This window comes from Suricata suricatta, chromosome 14 (genome assembly GCF_006229205.1).
Source record: "Suricata suricatta isolate VVHF042 chromosome 14, meerkat_22Aug2017_6uvM2_HiC, whole genome shotgun sequence".
Lineage (NCBI taxonomy): Eukaryota > Metazoa > Chordata > Mammalia > Carnivora > Herpestidae > Suricata > Suricata suricatta.
Window position 1 is genome coordinate 74,076,087 of NC_043713.1, and position 22,709 is coordinate 74,098,795.

Genomic DNA, 22,709 nt, shown 5'->3' on the forward strand with positions numbered 1-22,709 from the left:
CTGGGCGATCTCGTCCGGAAGTTAGGGGAGAAGATCCTGCCCGAGATCATCCCCATCCTTGAGGAAGGCCTGAGGTCTCAGAAGAGCGACGAGAGGCAGGGTGTGTGCATCGGGCTGAGCGAGATCATGAAGTCCACCAGCCGGGACGCCGTGAGTGTCTCCCTGGGGCCCCACAGGTGACCTGACCCGGAGGGCTGGGGGCAGGTTCCAGGAAAAGCCGTGCCACTAGGGACTCTGGAGTGGCCTATGGAAATGGGTGATGATCTTTTCTCACCACTCCTGAGGCTGCTCCAGATTAATCCCTTTTGTGTCACTGCTGCAGGACAGTGTTTTTTAATGCTTTATGTCCATCTATTTATTAAATGTATTTATCATTTAATTTACATCCCAGTTAGCACATAGTGCAACAGTGATTTCAGGAGTAGATTCCTTAGTGCCCCTCACCCATTCAGCCCTTCCCCTCCTCCCACGACCCCTCAGCAGCCCTCTGTTCTCCATATCTAAGAGCCTCTCATGTTTTGTCCTCCTCCCTGTTTTTATATTATTTTTGCTTCCCTTATGTTCATCTGATTTGTATCTTAAATTCCTCATGCATGAAGTCATGATGGTTGTCTTTCTCTAATTTCATTTAGCATAATGCCTTCTAGTTCCATCCATATTGTTGCAAATGGCAAGATTTCATTCTTTTTGATTGCTGAATAATACTCCGTTGTATGTTGACGGCCATTTGGGCTCTTTCCATACTTTGGCTGAAGTCGATAGCATTGCTATAAACATTGGGGTGCGTGTGCCCCTTTGAAACAGCACCCCTGTGTCTCTGGGATAAATACCTAGTCGTGCCCTTGCTGGATTGTAGGGTGTAGTACAGTTACCATGTGGGTGTCTTTGGTGGGGAAGGGGGGCTGTGTGCAGGTGCTGGGGTGGCACGTGTTCTTACAAGGAGTGGAGCAGATGAACGGAAGTTCCCAGTGGGTGGAAACGTGTCGTTTCTGGCAGTGATACTGTCCTATAGTAGTCACTTTCAGGGGGCTGGCGATTGTTGCACTCACCTTCCTTTTTGAGGGTGATCCTCAAAACACGCCTGGGAAATAGATTGCGCAGGGATAGGGCTCTCAGTTGGCATAAAAGCTATGAAGTAGCTGGCCGGTCAGAAATGCTAAAACTCACGTGGCCGTTGCTTATCCTCTGATCTCCTGTGTGTATCAGTAGAAGTATTATATTCACTGGGGGTTTACATTTGCATTTGGCAAAGAACGTAAATAAATTCTGTAACCAACTAGAGTTGTGATTCATTGAATACTGAGTCCTCTCAAAGGCTGAGACCTGGCCAGCAGTGAGCCCGATACGCAGTCCTCTGATTCGATTCGTAGTGGTGCGCTCTGCTTTGGGGGACCGGTTCCAGAGGGAACAGAGTGATCCTCAGCCCCACAGTAGCCCCAGAGATGCCACAGAGAAGTTTTTGAATTGAGTTGAAGAACTAGGAGTTTCCCGAGAGGATGAGCAAGAGGAAGAAGTCGGGGAGGGGGGCATGCCACGCAGGGCCTCTCCCTGGGAAGGAGCTCTTGTGGGAGATGGAGAGTGTCTGGAGATCGCACCTAAAAAACCCGGCTCCTCAGGTGGAGACTGCGTGTCCTCTCTGCTTTCATGTGCTTGCTCATTTTCATAGAGAACCACTAAGTTAAGGGTCAAGTCAAGGCACCTGAGTGGCTCAGTCGGTTAAGCCTCCGACTTCGGCTCAGGTCATGATCTCGCAGTTTGCAGGTTTGAGCTCCACATCGGGCTCTGTGCTGACAACTTGGAGCCTGGAGCCTGCTTCGGATTCTGTGTCTACTCTCTCTCTGTTCATCCCCTACTTATGCGCTGTTTGTCTGTCTGTTTCTCAAAAATAAATAAAGCTTGAAAAAAAATTAAAAGAGTCAAGCCAAGGGATGCTGATGCCCTGACTAGGCCAGAGGTCCTTGTCAGTCCCCCCTTGCTTGCTTCTACTCCTTCCTCGCCTCTGCCGCATCAGGCACAATGCATGATTCTGGTGCAGGTGCTGTACTTCTCTGAGTCCCTTGTGCCCACGGCAAGGAAGGCTTTGTGTGACCCACTGGAGGAGGTCAGGGAGGCGGCGGCCAAGACCTTCGAGCAGCTGCACTCCACCATCGGCCACCAGGCTCTGGAGGACATTCTCCCATTTTTACTGAAGCAGCTGGTGAGTGGATCTGCCACACACCTACCAGTTTGGCTTTTACTGTCTCTGTAGAAGCAAAACGCCGGGGGGTTCATTCTGCCAAGGCAGCCGCAGCGTGGGCCCCCCAAGGGAGTGGGCGCAGCAGGCTCAGATTTGGTGCTGTGCTTCTCCTTCGACAGTCAGTGAATGTGGGTGCGGTGGGAGGAAGGGAGGAAAGTGGTGAAGGAAGTTGGCGGTGGCTGGTCTAGACGGCAGAGGTGGGGAGAGGAGCCAGCTCCTCAGCCTTGCCCTCTGTGCTCCTCTCTAGGATGATGAGGAAGTGTCAGAATTTGCCTTGGATGGTCTGAAGCAAGTTATGGCCATCAAGAGTCGTGTGGTGCTCCCCTACCTCGTGCCCAAGGTAATCCCACCCTGCAGCAAGCTCCCCCTGGCCCAGAAGCCGCAGCCACATATCATTCCCGGGCCTGCTGTGGAGACCTTTTGAGCTCAGGTGTTGGAGGAGGCCGGTGGTGGGTGCAGGGGGCCCTGGAGCAGACACTGAGCCCTGAAGAGCAGCCACGGGGTCTCCCAGAGCTCAGCACAGGAGCCAGCACGCGGCATTCATTGAGCTGACGTTTCATCGTTCCACAGCTGACGACTCCGCCTGTCAACACCCGGGTGCTGGCTTTCCTTTCGTCTGTGGCCGGCGACGCCTTGACCCGTCACCTTGGAGTGATCCTCCCGGCGGTCATGCTGGCCCTGAAGGAGAAGCTCGGGACTCCGGACGAGCAGCTGGTGAGTGTCATGACCACTCCTGGCAGCTTTCATCAGCTGTCCTGGCCAGCCGCTGAGGAGCTGTGCTCAGTCCGGGTGTCCCCTGTGGTTTCAGGAGATGGCCAACTGTCAGGCTGTGATCCTCTCAGTAGAGGATGACACGGGGCACCGGATCATCATCGAGGACCTGCTGGAAGCCACCCGCAGCCCTGAGGTGGGCATGAGGCAGGCGGCCGCCATCATCCTCAACATCTACTGTTCCCGCTCGAAGGCCGACTACACCAGCCACGTGCGGAGCTTGGTGTCTGGCCTGATCCGCCTCTTCAATGACGCCAGCCCAGTGGTTCTGGAGGAGAGCTGGGATGCCCTGAATGCCATCACCAAGGTGAGGGGACTGCTAGCTGCATAGCCAGCTTTTCATTATTGACCATGCTGGACGCTTGGATGGTTAGACTCTTGAAATAGGCCACGACGTACCTGTCAGCCAGCTTCGGCATTTATCTGTCGGTGGCCAGTTTGATACTCCCACCCACACTCTTCCCCCTGCGGTATTACTTTGAAGCAGTCTTCGGAGGGCGGTACTTAGAACCCTGACATCCTCTCTGCTTTTTCCTGGCTTCCCACAGAAACTCGATGCTGGCAACCAACTGGCACTAATTGAAGAACTGCACAAAGAAATCCGGCTCATAGGGAATGAGAGCAAAGGCGAGCATGTGCCAGGCTTCTGCCTCCCAAAGAAGGTAAGCCAGGGCCCTGTGAGGGTGCTGCAGGCATGTGGCCTTTCTCCACCTCCACCCCCAGTCCCAGGTTTGTGGTAAGGGCTGCTGCCTTAGGGCAGGGTCCTAAGTGCTGTTCTGCACCTTCACAGAAGTGTGTTTCTTCCTCACGGTGGCCGTATGGGGATAGGGTCTGTGCCGCCATCAGTTAAGCTGTGGAGGCCACCGCAGCCAGCGCACGTGAGTCACAGAGGAGACAGCAGGTGTACTGTGTGTGATAGACCTGCCAGAGCCACTGCCCAGTCGGGACTGTCCCTCGGCCAGCACCCGCTCAGGCTGTGACCCTGGCGCCGAAGCAGTCTCTCTCATGGAGTCACAGAGAGGATGCTGACCGGAGTCTCATGCTTGGGCAGGAGACCCCTGGGGCCCGGTGACTTTGGGATTTGACTCTAGTGGTTCTCTTGTCAGGGAGTAACCTCCATCCTTCCAGTGTTGAGGGAGGGCGTCCTGACTGGCAGCCCGGAACAGAAAGAGGAAGCAGCCAAAGCTTTAGGTTTGGTGATCCGCCTGACCTCAGCTGACGCCCTAAGGCCCTCCGTGGTCAGCATCACTGGGCCTCTGATCCGCATCCTCGGGGACCGCTTCAGCTGGAATGTAAAGGCAGCCCTTCTCGAGACACTCAGCCTCTTGCTGGCCAAGGTGAGCCACTGACACGTTCATCTCGTGGTCCATTTGTGTCTTCAGGAGCTGGTCTGTCTGCCAGTCGGTGTCACACGCCAGTATGCTGAGCTGATTATGGAGGGGTCGAGATGTTAGAGGCTAGACTCCCCACTACACAGTGGTCAGTTCCAGATCCACCATTTAGTAGCTGTGTGGCCCAGTGACCTTGGGAGAGTCCGGTAACCTCTGAGCTTGGTCCCTCACCCGTGGTTTGGAAGTGCTGCTGCTGCCTGCCACCTGCCACCTGAAGAACCTCGGGGCCTAGGGAAGGTGGCTCTGGGCCCTCTGCCGGACACGTCCTGAGCGCTCCAGACTAACACTAGTTGCTGTTTTGTGTGTGGTTTTTACATTTTTTTAAGTACTTGTTTATTTTTTTTAATTTAAAAAAATATTTATATTTGAGACAGAGACAGAGCATAATGGACAGAGGGATAGAGAGAGAGACACAGAATCTGAAGCAGGCTCTGGGCTCTGAGCAGTCAGCACAGAGCCCCATGCTGGGCTTGAGCTCATGGACTGCGAGATCATGACCTGAGTCAAAGTCAGATGTTTAACCGACTGAGTCACCCAGGCACCCTATTTATTTATTTATTTTGAGAGAGAGAGAGAGCAGGGGAAAGGTGGAGAGAGAGAGAGAATATCCCAAGCAGGCTCCTTGCTGCCAGCACAGAGCCTGATGCGGGGCTCAAACTTGCAAACCATGAGATTGTGACCTGAGCCGAGATCAAGAGTCAGACATTCAACTGACTGAGCCACCCAGGCGCCCCTGCCCGTTAGTGTTTTTTGAGGAACTGTTGGTTCAAAGGAGAAAATCCAAGACCACATAATTATGGTTGCACATTGTTTAAATATACTTCTGTTTGTTCTTACTGCTTCATGAAGAGGATGCGAAGGGTCTGATGAGGGGATGAATGAAAAGGAAGTCTGAGAGCAGCTGGAGTAACTTCAGTCTTTGCCAAAAGTGTAAGAAGCAAAGAGCCAACATGTTAGCCATTTCTGATGTTTTACGGGGCAATAGTTGAGCCCTTTAGACTAAAAAATAATTATAAGCAGAGCCAAGATTTGTTGTTATAAAAACACATTTATTTTTGAATTCTTGAGGTTTGGAAACAAAAGCAAGCTTAAAAATTGTAGCTTTTTTTGCTCCTTTTGAGGGAAAGGTGTGGGGAGCATCTTCCCAGATAAAATGTGGCATCATGAGCATCAGCCTTATTCTATAGAAGATAGTAGTTTAAAAAAAAATTAAGTATCATTTTCACCTGTGTCTGTGCTGTTCTTTTCTGTGGTGTTTTAGAACTCGGTACAAATGGAGCCCTTCCCTTCCAGAATTTGTCCCATAGGCCCGTGTATCCATGTCATCCCTGGCCAGATGGTTCCTACCTCCCATTTATCAGCTTCACTCCGCGGAGTGCCTCCCAAGAGCCTGCAGCCCCTGACTCCAGTATTTTCACACATCCAAAGAGCTGCTTTGATTTTTCCCATTTAGCAAGAAGTAAACGTTCAGTCTTGGGAGGGGTGACTTTCTGAGGTCATTTGTTTCATAGGACTGTTTGCAGGGCTCAGTGTCCGTGCTCGGCCTGCATGTCGGTAGCTTAGAAGACGGCGCCTGGCCTCACGTGCCTAGTCCGTTGCTGGGGCTCGGCACTGGAGCAGGTCTTCGGTGGGGCTGACGGCGTCGCCTGCCCCGCTCTTTAATGTATTTGGAGATGAGGTTTCAAGGTGCAGTCATGTGGGCCAGTCTCCACTTAAGCCACCCAGTGGCACCCTTGGAGGTAGTTAGTGGTAGTGGGACTGAGCAGGACCTGTCTGCGGACTGTCCTCTCTGGAGGAATATCTGTTCATAGCCCCAGTCATGGTGGTTTCTGATCACTTTCATGTCTGTGGCACACTGTGGCCTCAGACTCCGCCATAACTGTGGTTTCGTGTGTGGGTCTCTCAAACAGGTCGGGATCGCCCTGAAGCCATTCCTGCCCCAGCTGCAGACCACTTTTACCAAGGCCCTACAGGACTCCAACCGGGGGGTGCGCCTGAAGGCTGCTGATGCGCTGGGGAAGCTCATCTCCATCCACATCAAGGTGGACCCCCTCTTCACAGAGCTGTTGAACGGAATCCGTGTCATGGAAGACCCGGGTGTCAGGTGAGGTGCCACTGGGGCAGTGCTGTGGCCGTGAGGAGGCCAGGTGGCCGCTGAAGCCTCCCGGGGCCAGGCCGGGACTGCATGGGCCGGAGTGGTGGGGAAGGGGAGCCAAGGGTTTAAGTTGAATGCATTGGTTTTGTAGGGACACCATGCTGCAGGCCCTGAGGTTTGTGATTCAGGGAGCAGGGGCCAAAGTGGATGTGGTCATCCGGAAAAACATCGTCTCGCTCCTGCTGAGCATGCTGGGACACGACGAGGTAAGGGCTGCAGGTGGATAGCAGGGCTGGTGGACTCAATTAGTTCCCCTTCTCTTTGCTCTGGCTGGCACCTGTCCGTGGTAATGATCTTTCCTGATGCTCCTGTCACTCTTCATGGTAACAAGTGTTTGGCTGTGAGGGAGACAGGGGGGTAGTGCTGGCATTGGTTGTTCTGTTTCACAGGAAGGTAAGGTTTTCACAGTAATGACAGGAAGGAGCTCTTGTGAACTTGCCGTCTAATCTTAAGCTATTTTCCCTCTCTGCCTCTCCTTTCCGTGTTTGACAAATGATGAGGTTCATTTATTGGTTCAGGAAACATTTGCTGAGACAAAGGGCTTAGTGCAGAGGTGAAGCAAGCATGGTTACAGCCCTTAAGAAATTTTGCATCTTGGGGAGCGCCTGGGTAGCTCAGTCAGTTAAATATCTGACTCGTGATTTTGGCTCAGGTCATGATCCTCACGGTTTGAGGTTGAGCCCCACATTGGGCTCTGCTCTGGCAGCCTGGAGGCTGCTTGGAATTATCTCTCCGCCCCCCCCCCCCCCCCCCGCCTCTCCTCTGCCTTTTTACTTGCCCACACGCTCTCTCTCTCAAAATAAATAAACTTTTAAAAAAAGTAAAAAAGAAACTTGGCATCTGGTGTCTGGGACACCAGGTCGGAGGTCTTAGCAGTGTCGGAGAGGGTGAGACTTGCCTGGGGCCATGCCCTAGCGAGGTGGGGTCCGAGCCACAGTGTGAACCCCGTGCCCCTGGTGCCGTCTCCATTCCATCAGCACAGCCCTTCCTTCCCCAGCCTGGAAGCGTGTGTTTAGTTCTCGTTGGCTGCTCAGTGTTGAGTCTATAGATGAGAGGTTTCTCTTTCTCCTCTGACAGCCCTGTATCGTGGAGTTACTCTCTGGACTGAGCCTGTGGGTTCACATGGCTTACGTTCCTGGTGCACCCACGTGGGGCTGGCCCTTGTTGCTGCTGGGCTTGCCATGCTCTGGAAGTCTGGCCTCATCCCCACAGCTGCTCTCTGACTGGAGTCCCCCGCTTCTCTGCAGGTGCAGATGGGAGACTCTACCTTCCTTGGCCACAGTCTGTCAGGGTTTTTACAGGGCCGTGCCCAGTGCAAGCAAAAGTTAGTATTTAGGCCAATTTGCATTTCACCACACTGGATCTTAAAATAGATCCTGTTGGAGAGAGTGGGCGTCAGAGAGAGCCAGCTTTAGCCTTGCTTGGCACCTGGGCTTCTGCTTGGAGCTCAGAGGTGCAAACTGTGGTCAGATCATCCTCCCCCCAACTCCAAGCTTCCCCTGGAAGAATGGTGGCCACCCAGGATGCCAGCCTGGCACTAGCCACTCAGGTCCTTAGTCCTTGGTTGGTTGGTTGGTTTTGGGGGGAAGGGCACATTAGATTTGCACTTATTAGTAACATAGTACATACCTTAAATATCTGCTCCCTCGCCATCCCGTAATTAGCTGGCTAGGGAGCAGGTTGTGTATATGGCTTTGATTTTGACAGAAAATGCTCAATTTTTACTTGTCCTCCTTGGGTTAATAAGTGGCTTCATTGTGACTTCCTAGGACAAACCTGAAAAATGGAGGTGGTGCCAGGGCACCGACACAGTAGAGAGATTTCAGGGCGTCACTCGACACAAGATGACACGCAAGGTTGTGGGGGGGAAGGCGGCTGGGGGAAAGGAGCTCAGAGCGGTTCTTCAGCTGATGCCTAGTGATGTGGGCAGGGGCTGCCCCTTGCTGCCTCCCAGCGCTGTTGACAGTAATTGAGATAATACACGGAAAACATTCCGACTTTCTAAGAAGAAAGGTGTTACGTAAATACGGTTATTATTGCCATTATGATGATGATTGCCATATGCACACACTGGAGTTTTCTATAATTGACCAAAATGTGGGGCGTATGGTTGTTCGCTGTGAATGGCAGTCCTGCTCTGGCAGCAGGCGTGCACGTGCCTGGAATGGAGACAGGATTTTGAGCGCAGGAGTCGCCTCGTTCCGCCTTCTCCCCTGCCCTCCATCCTGGGCAGTTGCTGGTCCCGCTGACCTTGGAGCTGGTGGTGTGGCTCACGCCGCCTTTTGCTCCCTTCTGTGCTCTGTCAGGACAACACTCGCGTCTCCTCGGCCGGCTGCCTGGGCGAGCTGTGTGCCTTTCTGACTGACGAGGAGCTCAGCGCTGTTCTACAGCAGTGCTTGCTGGGTAGGTCTCCTGTGCACTGGGGACCCCCTGCAGGGCCTGTCTCCCCTTCCTCTCAGGGGGTCTTCTGGCGGCTAGTCTCCCCTGGGGAATCCAGCTCTTAAAATGGAATTTCCAGTGGTCCTATAGTCCCTTATGTCTCTGCTCAGAGAACGTGGCTGTGAGTCTGAAGCAGCTTGAGAGAGACCGCTCCCGGACGTGTCACACTGGGCGGGGGCGGGGGAGGGGAGGGGTCTGTGTGCAGTGGACTGGGATTTGGGGTAGGCCTGGGGGCTTCATGGCTGGGAGGGGCATACTGTGAAGTGCAGGTTGACCCAGTTGTGTCCTTCCACTAAGCGGATGTGTCCGGCATTGACTGGATGGTTCGGCATGGGCGGAGCCTGGCCCTGTCTGTGGCGGTGAACGTGGCTCCCAGCAGACTCTGTTCGGGCAAGTACAGCAGTGAAGTTCAGGACATGATCCTCAGCAACGCCGTGGCAGACAGGGTAAGGCTTTGGGGCAGCCACACCCGCCTCCCCTTCCCTAGCCCGAATTCCGCAGCTGTATCCTTGCTGGGATGGCACAGGGGGCGGGGGAGGGGCTCAAATGCCGATTGGACAGTGAGGCTGGGTTCAGATTTTGCCTTTGCCAGTAATTTTCTGTGCCCTTGGACCACTATTTGGTCTCCCTGGGCTGGAGTTCTGTCATCAAAGAAACAATGAAGAGTTTAGGTAGGAGCATCTAGAGGTCCCTTCCAAGTCAGAAGCTCTCTGAAACCCTTTCATGGGAAGCAGTGCACACAGACTTTGCCTCACAGCCAGGGCAGCCTGTCTGCAAGAAAGCTGTCAAAGAGTCTTGGATGTGTGGGGGTGGGGGGTGGGTGTTTGGGTGAGGGGCCAGGGTCCTGAAGGTTCCTGGGGATGAGACAGGGCCTGGCCGTGCTGCACTGCCAGCTCTTTGCTGTCCCCACAGATCCCCATCGCAGTGAGCGGGATCCGGGGCATGGGCTTCCTGATGAAGCATCACATCGAGACAGGCGGAGGACAGTTGCCAGCCAAACTCTCCAGCCTGTTCATTAAGGTGAGTGGGGGCAGCGTGGCTTGTGAGAAGGACCCATGACCAAAGAACATGGGTCTTTGGGAAGTGTGCCTTCTGACTGGCTGTGTTCTGGGCGATCTCTGAGCCCTTGGGAGTGGAACACAAAGTGGTTCAGTGTGTTCTTTTCCTCTGGGAGAGTGCCCAACTTGTCGGATTCGCAGTTAGACCTGTAACCCCAAGTCAAGTAAGAATCACTATTTTAATTTGTTCTTTTTTAAACGCTGATTTTGTTTTAATTTTATCCTCCTCAAATGTATAATATAGTATCATATCATGGTTTAATTTGTGTTTATGTCTAATGATGTAGAACAATTTTTTTTAGTGGGGGAGGGGCAGAGTGGGGGTGGGAGAGGAGAGAAAATCTTGAACAACTGTGATATCATGACCTGAGCTAAAATAGACTCAGACACTCAACCCACTGAGCCACCCAGGCGCCCTGATGCAGAACAGTTTTTATATGCCTGTTAGCCATCCCCACATTCGCTTGGTAGAGTGTTTATTGATGTCTTTTGCTGTTATTAAAATTGTGATTTTTTTCTTTTCTAATCCTGAACTTTTGAGAGCTGTTTATATATTCTGCACCTAAGACCATTAAGAACCACTATTTTAGGTATTCTTTCCAGGCATCTGGATTTAGTAAAATTTGGGACCGACCTGGGTTCAAATCTTTTTTTTTTTTTTTTTTTTAATGTTTATCTATTTTTGAGAGAGAGGAGAGACAGAGTATGGGCCAGGGAGGGGCAGAGTGAGAGGGAGACACAGGATATGAAGCAGGTTCTAGGCTCTGAGCTGTCAGCACAGAGCCTGACGTGAAGCCGGAATTCGTGCTGTGTTCAAATCTTAATAGGGCTTTCCTTCCCTGCCTCCTTGTAGCTGCTGGCATCGCACTTGTCGTTATGGTTATTGTGATGGCTGCAAGGCGCCAATTAGGAACGCCTGGGAGCTGGGCAGTGGGGCCCCTGCTGCCTGTGTAGTAAAGCAAGCTTTTCAAAAATTACCAGGCACACCAATCAGAACCAGAATCTGCATTTTAAGAGGTGGGGCTAAGTGTGAGACTCTGCCTTGTAACTAGCTCCTGGGTGATGTCAGTGCTGCTGGTGTGTAGGCCTCGATTTCCATAGTGAGGTTCCTGAGGGGGATTGCCCCACCCTGCAGACCCCCGCAGCCCTGCTGAGTTTTCTCAGGGCCCGCGTTAGATTGAGCCCATGTAACAGCCTCACCTTGCACATAGCTGTTCATCAGTGTTTGTTTACTGAAGATCCTCTGTGTACCTCGCTGGGCTAGACCCTCAAGGCATAGAGGTACATGGAACAGTCAAGATCTGTTGGAGCTACACAGAAAGCTTGTGGGGATTAGAAGGGCCCTAATTTAGAGAGAGTTGTCGGGGGAGACCTCTATGGGCTGGCACTTGAGCTGAGGCCTGCAGGAGGAGGAGCCAACCATGTGAAGACCCTGGGACAGGCACGTCCCAGGCCATGGGATCGGCCAGTGCAGAGGCCCGAGGGTGGGAAGGATCATGGTGTGCCCAAGGAAGTAAAAGTCCTGCATGTGCCAAGAGTGCATGGCACGAGGTGAGGTGGGAGGAGGAGATGGGCTGAGTCAGAGCCTGTTACCGACCCCTGAGGGGGAAGGAGGCCATTGGAAGGGAGCAGTGGGGTCAATTTCCAGATGAAGAGGGAATGTCAGGGCAGAAATTTGGGCTTTCTTGAGAAACAGACTGGATGTGCCTAAGTTTACGGTCCTCTTCATAGTGTCTGCAGAACCCATCCAGTGACATCAGGCTGGTGGCCGAGAAGATGATCTGGTGGGCCAACAAGGACCCGCTGCCACCCCTGGACCCTCAGGCCATCAAACCCATCCTAAAGGCTCTTCTTGACAACACCAAGGACAAAAACACCGTCGTAAGGGCCTACAGCGACCAGGCGATCGTCAACCTCCTCAAGATGCGGCAGGGCGAAGAGGTGTTTCAGGTGGGAGCCTGGGACTGGGGTGCCTCCCCAGGGCCTGCTGGGGGTGCTCAGTGCACAGTTCTCCTTCTACGCAGCAGTCTTTAAGCATCATACTCTGCCACCTTGTCTGCTGAGTATTGAGGGGCAGATTGTGGTCAGGTGACTGGTCTAGTGCCTGAAAACATTCCTCTGTGTCTGTGGCGGTCAGGTTTCTTTCAGCAACAGAGCCCTTTCTCCAAATAAAGACCCAGGTGGCACCTGAACCTGTGAAACAGATCCCAGGAGGGTTGCCCGGCGAGGCCCAGAGCCCTGTTCGTGTACTTCTCTCCCCCCTAGGCACCTTAGTTAGAGCACTGAGAGCCCGTCCACCCCCTGCTTCAGCAACCGAAAGCATGAGGTGTGGTTTTCCCGGCTTCCCAGGGATCCATCGGACTCCCTTATTTTGCCGGAATCCACAGCAGTGCTCGTTCTGAGGTTAACGCTCATTTTTGCCTTGGTTTGGGGAAACCTGAAGCCATGTTTTCTGATTGCATCTCCTCATCTCCATCTTCCCCACAGGCCCTCTCCAAGATCCTGGATGTGGCCAGTTTGGAGGTGCTGAATGAGTGCAACCGAAGGTCCCTGAAGAAGCTGGCCAGCCAGGCCGACTCCACAGAGCAGGTGGACGACACCATCCTGACCTGATAGGCCTGGGCCCTGCTCCCGGGCTCCACCTCTCTGTTCAGTGTTTTCATTTTTGAAAATACGTTTGTTCCGATGGGGAGCTTAGGAGATGGCATTCCCAGAAAGTATTTTAATATTTCAACAGACCACAGCCAAAGCCTTAAATCAAACCCACACACAACTGAAAATTGCCTCCTCCATCTCTCACCCTTTTCTTTGGAGAAGAGACGAAAAAGCACATGTGTGAGCCTCACCAAATGGGAGCCAAGAGCTGATCATCCAGCTGAGCGTGGTGAGGCCTGGAACAGGTGGGGTCAGACTTCCGGGTCCTCTTCTCCTGTGCTTGAGCTCTGCCTCAGGAGCCAGCGCTACCAGCCTTTGCCTGGATCCGGAGTGGGGCACCGAACCGTGGAGGTCGGCCTGGCGTGCTGTGTCTTGGCGTGGCTGTGCGATGTTGTGTGGCCTGGTTGGATCTGACCCCTGTTGGGTGAACATGGCATACTGGCAATGCCCTGGCAATTCGCAAGTTGGGGAGGGGTATTGGTTTAAATGCAGGTTGTTTGAAGGAGGAATGTTTAATAAAGGCTTTGATTTAATCTTGATATAAGCAGATTTTTAAAAATCTCCAAGCATCCATTAAACGTGAAGCTTCGTGCATCAGGAATAAGGCGACACTTGCAACGGTTCTTGTGAGCGTTGGCAGCACTCTGCCTTCTGGGCACCTCTCCTGCTCTTGCAAGTCTGGTAGAGAGTTACACGCTTCTCTGTCCTAAGGTCAGGTCCTGGGATGTATGCACCAGGCCCGCGATCTCGGAGCATGGAGAATGCAGGGGTTGAATTAGCCACTCACCTGTTCCGTCCTGACTCAGAGGTGGGGGAGCTTCTGGCAGTCAAGTTTTAAAGAGAAGTCCCTCCCCTCTGTGGAGTAGGAAAGCACCACATCGCTGTAGTTAGAGGACTTGCCGAAGGAAAGCAAAGTTGCAGTTCAAAATCTGCCTCCTTTATGAATGACTTCCTTCCTCCTGGTTCTTAGAAGGCTCGTGATCCACACGTCCTGTCTGACGGAGCACGCCCCTCTGGGCTCAGTGACGCAAGTTTTTCTGGGCTGTGTCCCTGGTCACAATACGGAATAAACCTCTATTGAAATTACTGGTCAGAGCTGTAAGAGGAAGGAAGATTAAATGTGGCAGTGAGCTCATTTTATAAAAGGTCTAAAGTGTTCTCCAGAAAAAGCAAAGCTTGGCTTATTAATGCAGCAGAGGTAGAAGGTAGCCCTGTGACTCAGCGCTTCGGATAAATAAGACAAGGTGACCTCTGAGATAAATCTGATGAAATCTTTGCTTTCTATGCCTGAGCCTTATGTGTCACAGAACTTCCTATTTTATTGCAGCAGGCATGGTCTCAGCTGGCTCAATGTAATTGTAGACTCCCAGGGCGGTAGGGGACCTTGAGAGGTCGGCTGAGTCAGTCCCCATAGCCAAAGCAGCCAGTGGGTGCAGCTTTTGGTAGCCATGGCAACTGTTTGCTGCTTCTGGGATTCAGATGGTCAGCAGTGTCCTCTCAGCTGCCTGGGGCGTGTGTCCAGCAAGCTGTCTGCACATGTGGTCACCTCTGCAAGTTAGCTCTGGTGAGGCAGATAACGTTTCCGTGTGACGGGGGTGTGGCTGGGGAAGCTCTGGTAAGCCCTTGAGGGATAGTCAGTCTTCAGCATTTCCTCCAGGATCTTAGAACAGATGCTCATGTCCATCTCAGGCGACTGGGAGGGAAACCTGATGTACTTAGAGGTGGAAGACACTCAGCAAAATCCAAAGGAAAAACACCAGGTTCTGGCTCCAGAAACTGGAGGAGGAGAAGGAGATCTCTCTGCTCAGATGGATGGACGGAGGTTGATTCACAGACAGAGATGACTCAAAGGCTCCCAGAGCATGTTGAATTGCATTCCTTGAGTCTGCGGGGAGGGCGTGGGTTCCCGGGAAGTGAGCCTCGAAGGGCTGTCACAGGACAGTGGAGCAGGCACAGAGGACCCTGTCGACCCAGAGGGAGGCCTAGCCATCTTAGAAACAGCAGCTCTGTCGGAACATCCTGAAGGAAGTGGAGCTCGGCAGCCGAGAAGCAAAGCCCTTTGCCCTGGTGGCGTGGTCAGTAGAGCTGTTTCACCTCTGGCAAGCCATCGGACCTCTCTGGGCCAGTTTTCTCATCTGTAAAATGAGGAATTTGGGATGGAAGTTCTAAGAATCTCTTGTTCTCAAAGTTGTAATAGTGATTATAACTGATGGCATTTGGCATTTTTTCATTTAATCCCCTCAACCCGTGAAGTAGGTTCTCTTGTGGTTACTCTTTCCAGAGGAAGGAATGTAGGGGGAGAGAGGTCATTCCCCCGCCCCGCCCCCCCACCGCTGGTGGCCTGTGGCTGATAAATGGCAGTCTGCCCCTGGAGGGGACATCCTTGGCTTCTCTCTTCTGTGATGGTTAATAAGGCACAAGCATTCTCTCTTCTTTTAGGAGGGCCTTCAGCCCCTTCACGTTGTGGGCCACACAGCGGCTTTGGGTGACGACCTGGATGCCCTGCTGGCTGGTCAACACCTACCCCATCCACAGAACACTTGCTTTAGGAAAGACAGCTGTTCTCTAAGACTTTCAGTGATCCTGGGGAGAGGAGACTCGGATCTTTCTCTGTGTGTCTGGAAGACATGCCCTGAGCTAACTTGGGAAACTAACCCGAGCCTATCACCCTTTTACCTGATTGCGGGTGCCTCTGGAGTCATGGGCATCGAGATTAGTGTAAAATGAGGGGAGGGAATGACATCTTTACAGACCTTCTAGGAACCCAGCGTACCGGTGAGTTCCCTCCGGCTCACCGCCGCGATGCCAGCTCGGGAGGGGAGCGGGGCACCTGTAGGATCGACTCCTGTCTGCGGGGATTTGGAGACTCTGTCTTGCCGAGCACAGGTTCTGAAACAAGATTGGTGGTGAGGAAGGTTTCTCAACGTATGGTTGTGTGTGGACATGTGGTAAATTGCTTCAAGCCTTTCTAAATGAGAACAATAGGGAGAAACAGGAAAGGCCTCAAAGATCGAGGTTCTCAGATGTTTTTAAGGAAACGCAGGCAGCGCTTTCGTGCTGTATGGGGTACTCCTCACCAAGGCAGGTTTGACCCTTCACCACTTAACATTAAGTGGGTGGCCCAGAGCTCGTTGCTTTACCTGAGCCCACATGTCCTCATCTGTACAGTGATAAGGACAGTCACAGGCTTGTCTGCAGTGAGTGAGGGCATGCACCCCAGTGCACCCCACGAGGCCAGGCACATGGGAGGGAGGTGCTTGCGTCGTGGGTGAGAGAGACACGGGGGATGTCAGTGGACAAGGACTGAGCCGCAGGCACTGTCACCCCAGTGGCGTGTCACAAGTCCTGAGCTCTTGTTCAGGAGTCCCTGCTGGGGCCAGAATTGGCAGATGCCGTGTTACCTTTTTGAGCCCGAAGTTTTAGAAAGCTTATGAATTTAAAATCGGATTCTTTTTGAGAAGGGATGACTGCTGTGTTTGGATGTGTGAGATGCCAAGTGAGGATCGTGTCCGCACCAGGGCGGGGTCTCCAGGGTGCCTGGGCAGGAGAGCCCTCTACTGTCATCACCGGAGCATGCGTGGGAGGCCGGCAGGGACTGGTCCTTGTGTTACGGGGAGGAAAGTGGAGGTACATGTGGCCAGGTGGCTGCAGAACTGGGGAAAAACCCATGTTTCTTGATAGGTCACCATGGCCTCATGGCCATCAGCAAGAGAAACCAGTCCAGTTGTTGGCACGTAGTTCTGTGGAGTGACTGGGTTTTGCTCTTCGTAAGAGATGGAGCCCGGTTACCTCACTGGGGGTTTCCCAGCTGCCCCTCAGTTGTATTAGGAGGGTTCCCTGCAGCCTGGCTGGTGGAAGGAGAGTGTTGATGTTAACAAAGCTCAGGAAGCTGGAAAAACTGGTCCAAGGATTCCTTCCTTTGTGGGATTTCTCTGACACTCCTGTGTGCATCCGCGTGGCACCCACCAGTCACCTTCTGATGCTTTTCTGAGACTGGTTTTCTCTGGTTGAGATTTCTCTACCATACGCTGGTCATACGCTGCATCCGAGCCTTCTTACCATTTGGACTCCCGTTAAAAGGGGGGAGTGGGAAGCCGGGGTGCGGCTGGATCCAATCCAGCACTTCTCTGTCATCTTGGCCTCAGGACCCCTTTACACTTTGAAAAGTTATGGAGGACCTTAAAGACATTGCATAAGTATCTTTTCCTTGTTGATATTTACCACCATGCACATTCCAAACTAGTCAACTTTGTAAATTGTACTCATTTAAAAATAATAAACCCATTACGTGTTACCATAAGTAACCATAACAAATAAGTTTTCCAAAACAAAAGGCATTTTAGGGAGGAGGGCAGCATTGTTTTACATTCTTTACGTCTCTTTAATGTCTGAATTTTCATGTCTACTCCTGTATTCAAGCTTTTGCGGTGTCACATGTCACGTAGGCTCTCTGTAACCTCCAGTGGATAAGAACGAGAGTGGAGAAGGCAATAATATCTCAGTATTGTGAGAACATGTTTTCACCGCAGATGCTTTGAAAGGGTCTTTGGGAGCCCTGGGAGTCCCCATGCTTTGAAAATCACTGATCTAGGGGGCACCAGGGTGGCTCAGTCAGTTAAGTGACCAACTCTTGGTTTTGGCTTAGGTCATGATCTCACAGTCGTGGGTTCGAGCCCTGCATCAGGGCTCTCTCTCTGCCCCTTTCCTGCTCATGTTCTCTCTCTCTCTCTCTCTCTCTCTCTCTCAAAAATAAATGTTAAAAAAATAAAATAAGAAAAGACCACTGATTTCATCTAAAAGATGAGGGGAGAGAAATCCTACTGAAGTTTTTGGTTGGGCAGGTCGGGGATTGATCCTGTACTTCTAGTGACAGATCCCAAAATTGGTCCCCACCCCACAGAAAGCAGAGAGAGAGTTCAGCTACATTGTTTCTGATGTTCCTTCTGACTTTGCTAGTTCTCTGTGTGACTTCACTGTGATGCCACGGACCCCAGTGCCTGCCATGTGCTAGGGCGGGGAGAACACTGGGATGGCCCCTGCAACCAAGGAACTTCATGGTCACTGAGCAGTCTCTCAGTATGGTATTGGGCAGGCGTGCAAGAGATTGCAGCTGATTGCCAGTTCCATCAAGAGTCCCTTTATTCCTTCCTTCTGGGGCCAGCGTGCTGCAAGTGTCCCATCTTGGCTCCTTTAAAGCCCCTGGCGTTCAGTTCACCTGCCTGCTCTAAACTCTCACTTGCCACCCGCTTCTGCCTGCTTACACCATGGCCGCATGTCTGCCTCCCTCCGTCCCTGTGTCAGCAGCTTCAGATCCCACTGCTGACCAGCGGGGTCCCTCCAGGCCGCCGCTGCCCCACAGAATCTCTCTCCTGCTGCTCCCGGTGGGGGGCGGGGGGGGGGGCACTGCTGGCACAAGGCCTCAGGCTCCAGGTCCCCGCCCCAGGTTCCCCATTGGTGACACCGCACTTCCCGACTCTGCTTCAGTGAGTGCCCTTAGCCCACGTCCACCCCTTCCCACTCAGTCCTCACGCCCCACTGGCTGCCCATCCTCCACTTCTGTGACCTGAAAGACCTCACTCAACGCTGCTGTTCCCACCACCACCACCTGTCTTTTTCAATCACTGCCCAACCTCTTGACCGAGCAGCACACCTGCCCGCTCCATGGTGTCACTCTGTTCTGGGAGCCTCTGTCTGCTGCTGTCCCCTTCCTTTGTCTCCAGACGTATTTGTATTCTCTACCAGAACATCAGCTCTGTGCAAGCAGGGGCTTTAAGGTTTTATTTACTGCTAAAGCTTCCTCTACGTCAGTGCCTGGCACGGGGAACCTCTCAGACATGTGCCAAAGGAAGGAATGACTTGCCTTGCCCTGTTGTACTGTAAGCTCCATGGGAATGGGCCTTGTTTGGCTCATGTTGTGTCCTCAGTGCCAGCACAGTGTCTGGCACCTAGTAGGTGCACAAGTTATTTTCTGAATTAGCATATGAATCCAGTTGCCAGGTAAGTTCTATGATTTTTTTTTTTTTTGGCAACGCTGCTTTGTCTGGCTGGTGTTGTTTGCATATTGTCCTTTGCATCTGTCCCTTCCTGCTGTTCCCTCACACCTGCGCTTCAGCAGTAACCTCCTTGAAAGCTCAGCAGCAGAAACCCAGTGGGCATGCTTGCACCAGACTACTTTCCGAAAATAATATGATGTTGCTCCTCTGCTCAGAAACTTTCATTGCCTCCCCGTTACGGCTTCTAACTGTGCGGAACGGGTGGCGTCGCAAAAGCTCATCTGTAAACGGGCTGCTCAGAGCTGTGGAACCAAGTTTCCCATCAGTGGCGCACACTGATACTTGCCTCAGGTCCCTGCAGTTTCTATCGATGTACATACATAGTTTGTTTCTCTCTCTCCCTTTCTACCGAATTCTCCCTACCTGTCTACCCACCTACTAGAACCTACCAGAACCTACTTGAATTGTATTGTAGTTTAACATTTGTGGTTTTGTTTCTTTTTATTTATTTTTTTTTTTGAGGGAGAGAGACAGCAGCAGGGCGGGCAGACAGGAGAGGGAGAGAGAGAATCCCAAGCAGGCTCCGCACTGACAGCACGGAGCCCGACATGGGGCTCCACCTCATGACCTGAGCCAAAACCAAGAGTCCAAGCCTAACCGACTGAGCCACCCAGTGCCCCTGCTGAACAGTAGCTTAAGAAATGTAAAATGTAATAACATTTTACATATTCTACAAATATGTAGAGGAAATATCGCTGTTTCATATTGGGGACACCAGGCACATATCCTGGCCTATTGGGAATTCTCTCTCAAAGCCAAAATTGATGCTTCTCACAGGCTGTGACAGCCGCTGTCTAAATACACCTGCCATCCAAGGCTCGTAAGTTCCAATTCCATCATGAGATCTTTATAATGAGCTCTCTTCTCCATCATTCTAGCTAAAAGTGATAGCTCTATTCCTCGGAAGTCTAGACTGTTTATTTGACAGCTGCTTTATCTATTGCATTGTCTTGTATTTTTAATTCCTTATGAATATGTCTTACCTCTGATAAGACAGCTCCTGGAGGAAAAAGGCTCTATTCTATAACCTGTGGCACAGTAGGTAGCAAGCACTCATTAGTTACTGATTAAATGAATTAATGCCTATTACTTTCCAGAAGACACGTGCAGGCAAGTCAGGAACCTGGTCTTCACAATGGCCAATTTTGCTCTACTTTTGGGTAAAAGTATCCTATAGCCTGCTATCAGGAGGCTGGCTTAGAAATGTGTGCAACAGGTGTGTACAATAGGAAACAGCTGAAAGTATGAATGAGCCAGTGCGAAATGACCGTAGCCTACAGCAGGAGTTGCTGTTTATTGCCTGCCTGCATGTGCCAGGTAACCCACAAACCTCTCTAACCCTCGGAACTATTCTGTGAGGAAACGGGCTCTGATATGTGATGTGACATCCCAAAATCTCAAAGTTTTTAGGGGAGAGAGCCAGGATTTCAAAGTTAGCATTTGGGGGCACCTGGCTGGCTCAGCTGGCAGAACATGTGACTCTTGATCTCTGGGTTGTGAGTTCAAGCCCCACTTTGGGTGTGGCACTTGAACCAAAGTCTCTCTGACTCCAGAGCAGGTTGAGAAGCTGAGCTGGAGGGCCTCCTGCCTCACTGGCTGGTCAGGGTCGAGTGTGCTTGTCTGGCGGCTACACACAGACTTTCTTCTTCCCTTCTATTTTCTAGAACTGAATCAAAGGGGATCCCATTAACATCTCCTAGACCAAGAAGGACCACTTTTAAAAAATAATTTTAAAGTTTATTTTGAGAGGGAGAGAGAATCTCAAGTAGGGTTCATGCTGACAGCAGGGCTTGAGTCCACGAACCAAGATCATGACCTGAGCTGAAATCAAGAGACTGAGGCTAAACTGACTGAGTCATCCAGGTGCCCTCAAGGACCCTTTTTATTTATTAAAAATTTTTTTAACATTTATTTCCAGAAAGAGGGAGGGAGAGCGAGCGAGCAAGCAAGCAAACAAGCAAGCAGGGGAGGGGCGGAGAGAGAGGGAGACAGAGAATCCAAAGCAGGCTCCAGGCTCTGAGCTGTCAGCACAGGGCCTCATGTGGGGCTCAAACCCACAATCTATGAGATCATGACCTGAGCTGAAGTCAAATGCTTAACTGACTGAGCCATCCAGGTACCCCTTGGGGACACTAATTTTATTTTTAATGTTTTTATTATTGAGACAGAAACAGCATGAGCGGGGGAGGGGCAGAGAGAGAGAGAGGGAGACACAGAGTCTGAAGCAGGTTCCGGGCTCTGAGCTGTCAGCACAGAGCCTGATGCAGGGCTTGAGCTCACAAACAGATCATGACCTGAGCCGAAGTTGGACGCCCGCTGACTGAGCCACCCGGGCGCCCCGGGGACCCTTTTTAAATGGTCATATGAGTAGTTCCTCTCAGTACTTTCAGATTCCAAGATTCCACGCCCAGGCTCTTTTGACATCACCGCACTTGATTCTTAGCTCCTGGAGAAAAACCCTCAAAACTGGAGTAGGACACTCCATGAGCTGTTCAAGGTTCTTCCCTGCAAAGTTGTTTACAATAAAACAAGAATGCCTATCAATAGCAGAGTGGTTATATTATACCACAACTCTATGACAGTGTACCATACCATGCAGCTGTTAAACTGACAGGATGTCCACGCATATTGTTAGAGAAAAGGCAATGTACATACGTATACGAGTTTGCACAGGCATAGAAAATTAACTGAAGAACATTTATTAATTCAACAAATATTATAAAGTGTCCAAGGAACTTATTAACAAGAGTTACCTGGGAAGAATGGGTCTGAAGGAAAAACAGTAACTTGTACGTTTTGGGTAAGCTTCTGTACATTTTGATTTTTAGCCATGAGCATTATTTTTTATAAAGTCAACATAAAAGTGATAAAACGAGTAGAAATATTCAACAGGTACTTGACGGGAAAGGGACAGAGCTATAAGGAACTTAGAAATCTCTGCAATTCTCTAATCAGAACGGCAATAGGAGCATCACCCTTTTAGGGCAGGTGGGAACTTACTCTAAAACCGGAAAAAACTAGAGCTGATGATAAACCCAATCCCGCTCAATTCCTTGCAGCCCAGGTCTTCCTAACCACGTGATTTTGAGATATGACTCTGTAGGCGGTGTGAAATCGAAGCCGATGTTGCTGCTGCTTCGGACTCCGGTGCAGCTCACACCGGCTCGGCGTCAATTTGGACGGGGCTCTGATTCTGAACTGCCCTCCCCATTTTACCAAGGAGACAACTCAGGCTCCAAGGGGCACCGTACTAGGATGGGACTCAAAGGCCACACTCCTCTCACGCTCCGCTCCGCGGGCGACTCGTGTCCTGCAAAACTGGGCAGCCACTGGGCGCCTGGGCGTTCAGTCTGCAGGCGAGAGACCAGCACCCCGACGGCAGCGTCCGTGCGGAAGGGGGCGGAGTGTCCGGGTCCTGGGTCCCGAGAAACCGGGAGCTCGGCGTAAGCCCCGCCCCCAAGGTCACTGCGTGCCGGTCTTTCCGTCTCCGCAGCCCCTGCGGCTCTTGAAGATGAAGGAGCCAGTCCGTCCCGGGCCACGGCCGGGCTTCTCCGGCGCTCTCGGCGTCCTTCACGGCTCCACGGCACCTCCGCTCTCCAAGCACCCGGGGCCGCGGGCGGCTTCGGCGACGTTAGTCGACAAGACACAAGGAAGACAAGCCCGCGCCCGCGGGGCCTCGCCAAGGCGCCTGCGCGGTGCAGGAGCGCGGAGAGGGCGCGGCTGGCCGCGGCTGCGGCTGCGCAGAGGCGGTGCCAGGAGCTGCGCCTGCGTACTGGCGGGGCGGAGCGGGAAGGAGGGAGGCGGTGGCAGCGGCGGCGGCTGCTGAAGAGGAGGAGGAGGAGGAGGGGGAGCGGAGGGAGGTGTTTCTGTCAGTTCCGGCTGTTTGTTCGGGAAGTGGATCCGCCGCTGCCGAAGCAGCCCGGAGGGAGCTGCGGATCGCGAGGCCAGCAC

At 52.1% G+C, this 22,709-nt stretch overlaps 2 protein-coding genes across 2 annotated transcripts in view; both read left to right on the forward strand.

The window, feature by feature from the left end:
* Positions 1-13,244, forward strand: part of GCN1 (GCN1 activator of EIF2AK4) — a 54,008-nt gene extending 40,764 nt beyond the window's left edge. The window contains exons 45-58 of the mRNA XM_029921615.1: positions 1-150; positions 2,036-2,197; positions 2,484-2,576; positions 2,807-2,950; positions 3,045-3,314; positions 3,556-3,669; positions 4,114-4,344; positions 6,309-6,502; positions 6,645-6,759; positions 8,860-8,956; positions 9,290-9,438; positions 9,905-10,012; positions 11,782-12,000; positions 12,538-13,244. The exon at positions 1-150 is cut by the window's left edge and continues 9 nt beyond it. Coding sequence (XP_029777475.1) covers positions 1-150; positions 2,036-2,197; positions 2,484-2,576; positions 2,807-2,950; positions 3,045-3,314; positions 3,556-3,669; positions 4,114-4,344; positions 6,309-6,502; positions 6,645-6,759; positions 8,860-8,956; positions 9,290-9,438; positions 9,905-10,012; positions 11,782-12,000; positions 12,538-12,663 — 2,172 coding nt within the window. The 3' untranslated portion in view covers positions 12,664-13,244. The remainder of the gene's footprint in view (positions 151-2,035; positions 2,198-2,483; positions 2,577-2,806; positions 2,951-3,044; positions 3,315-3,555; positions 3,670-4,113; positions 4,345-6,308; positions 6,503-6,644; positions 6,760-8,859; positions 8,957-9,289; positions 9,439-9,904; positions 10,013-11,781; positions 12,001-12,537) is intronic.
* Positions 13,245-20,002: 6,758 nt separating this feature from the next.
* Positions 20,003-22,709, forward strand: part of RAB35 (RAB35, member RAS oncogene family) — a 19,356-nt gene continuing 16,649 nt past the window's right edge. The window contains exons 1-2 of the mRNA XM_029921616.1: positions 20,003-20,075; positions 22,252-22,527. Coding sequence (XP_029777476.1) covers positions 20,003-20,075; positions 22,252-22,527 — 349 coding nt within the window. The remainder of the gene's footprint in view (positions 20,076-22,251; positions 22,528-22,709) is intronic.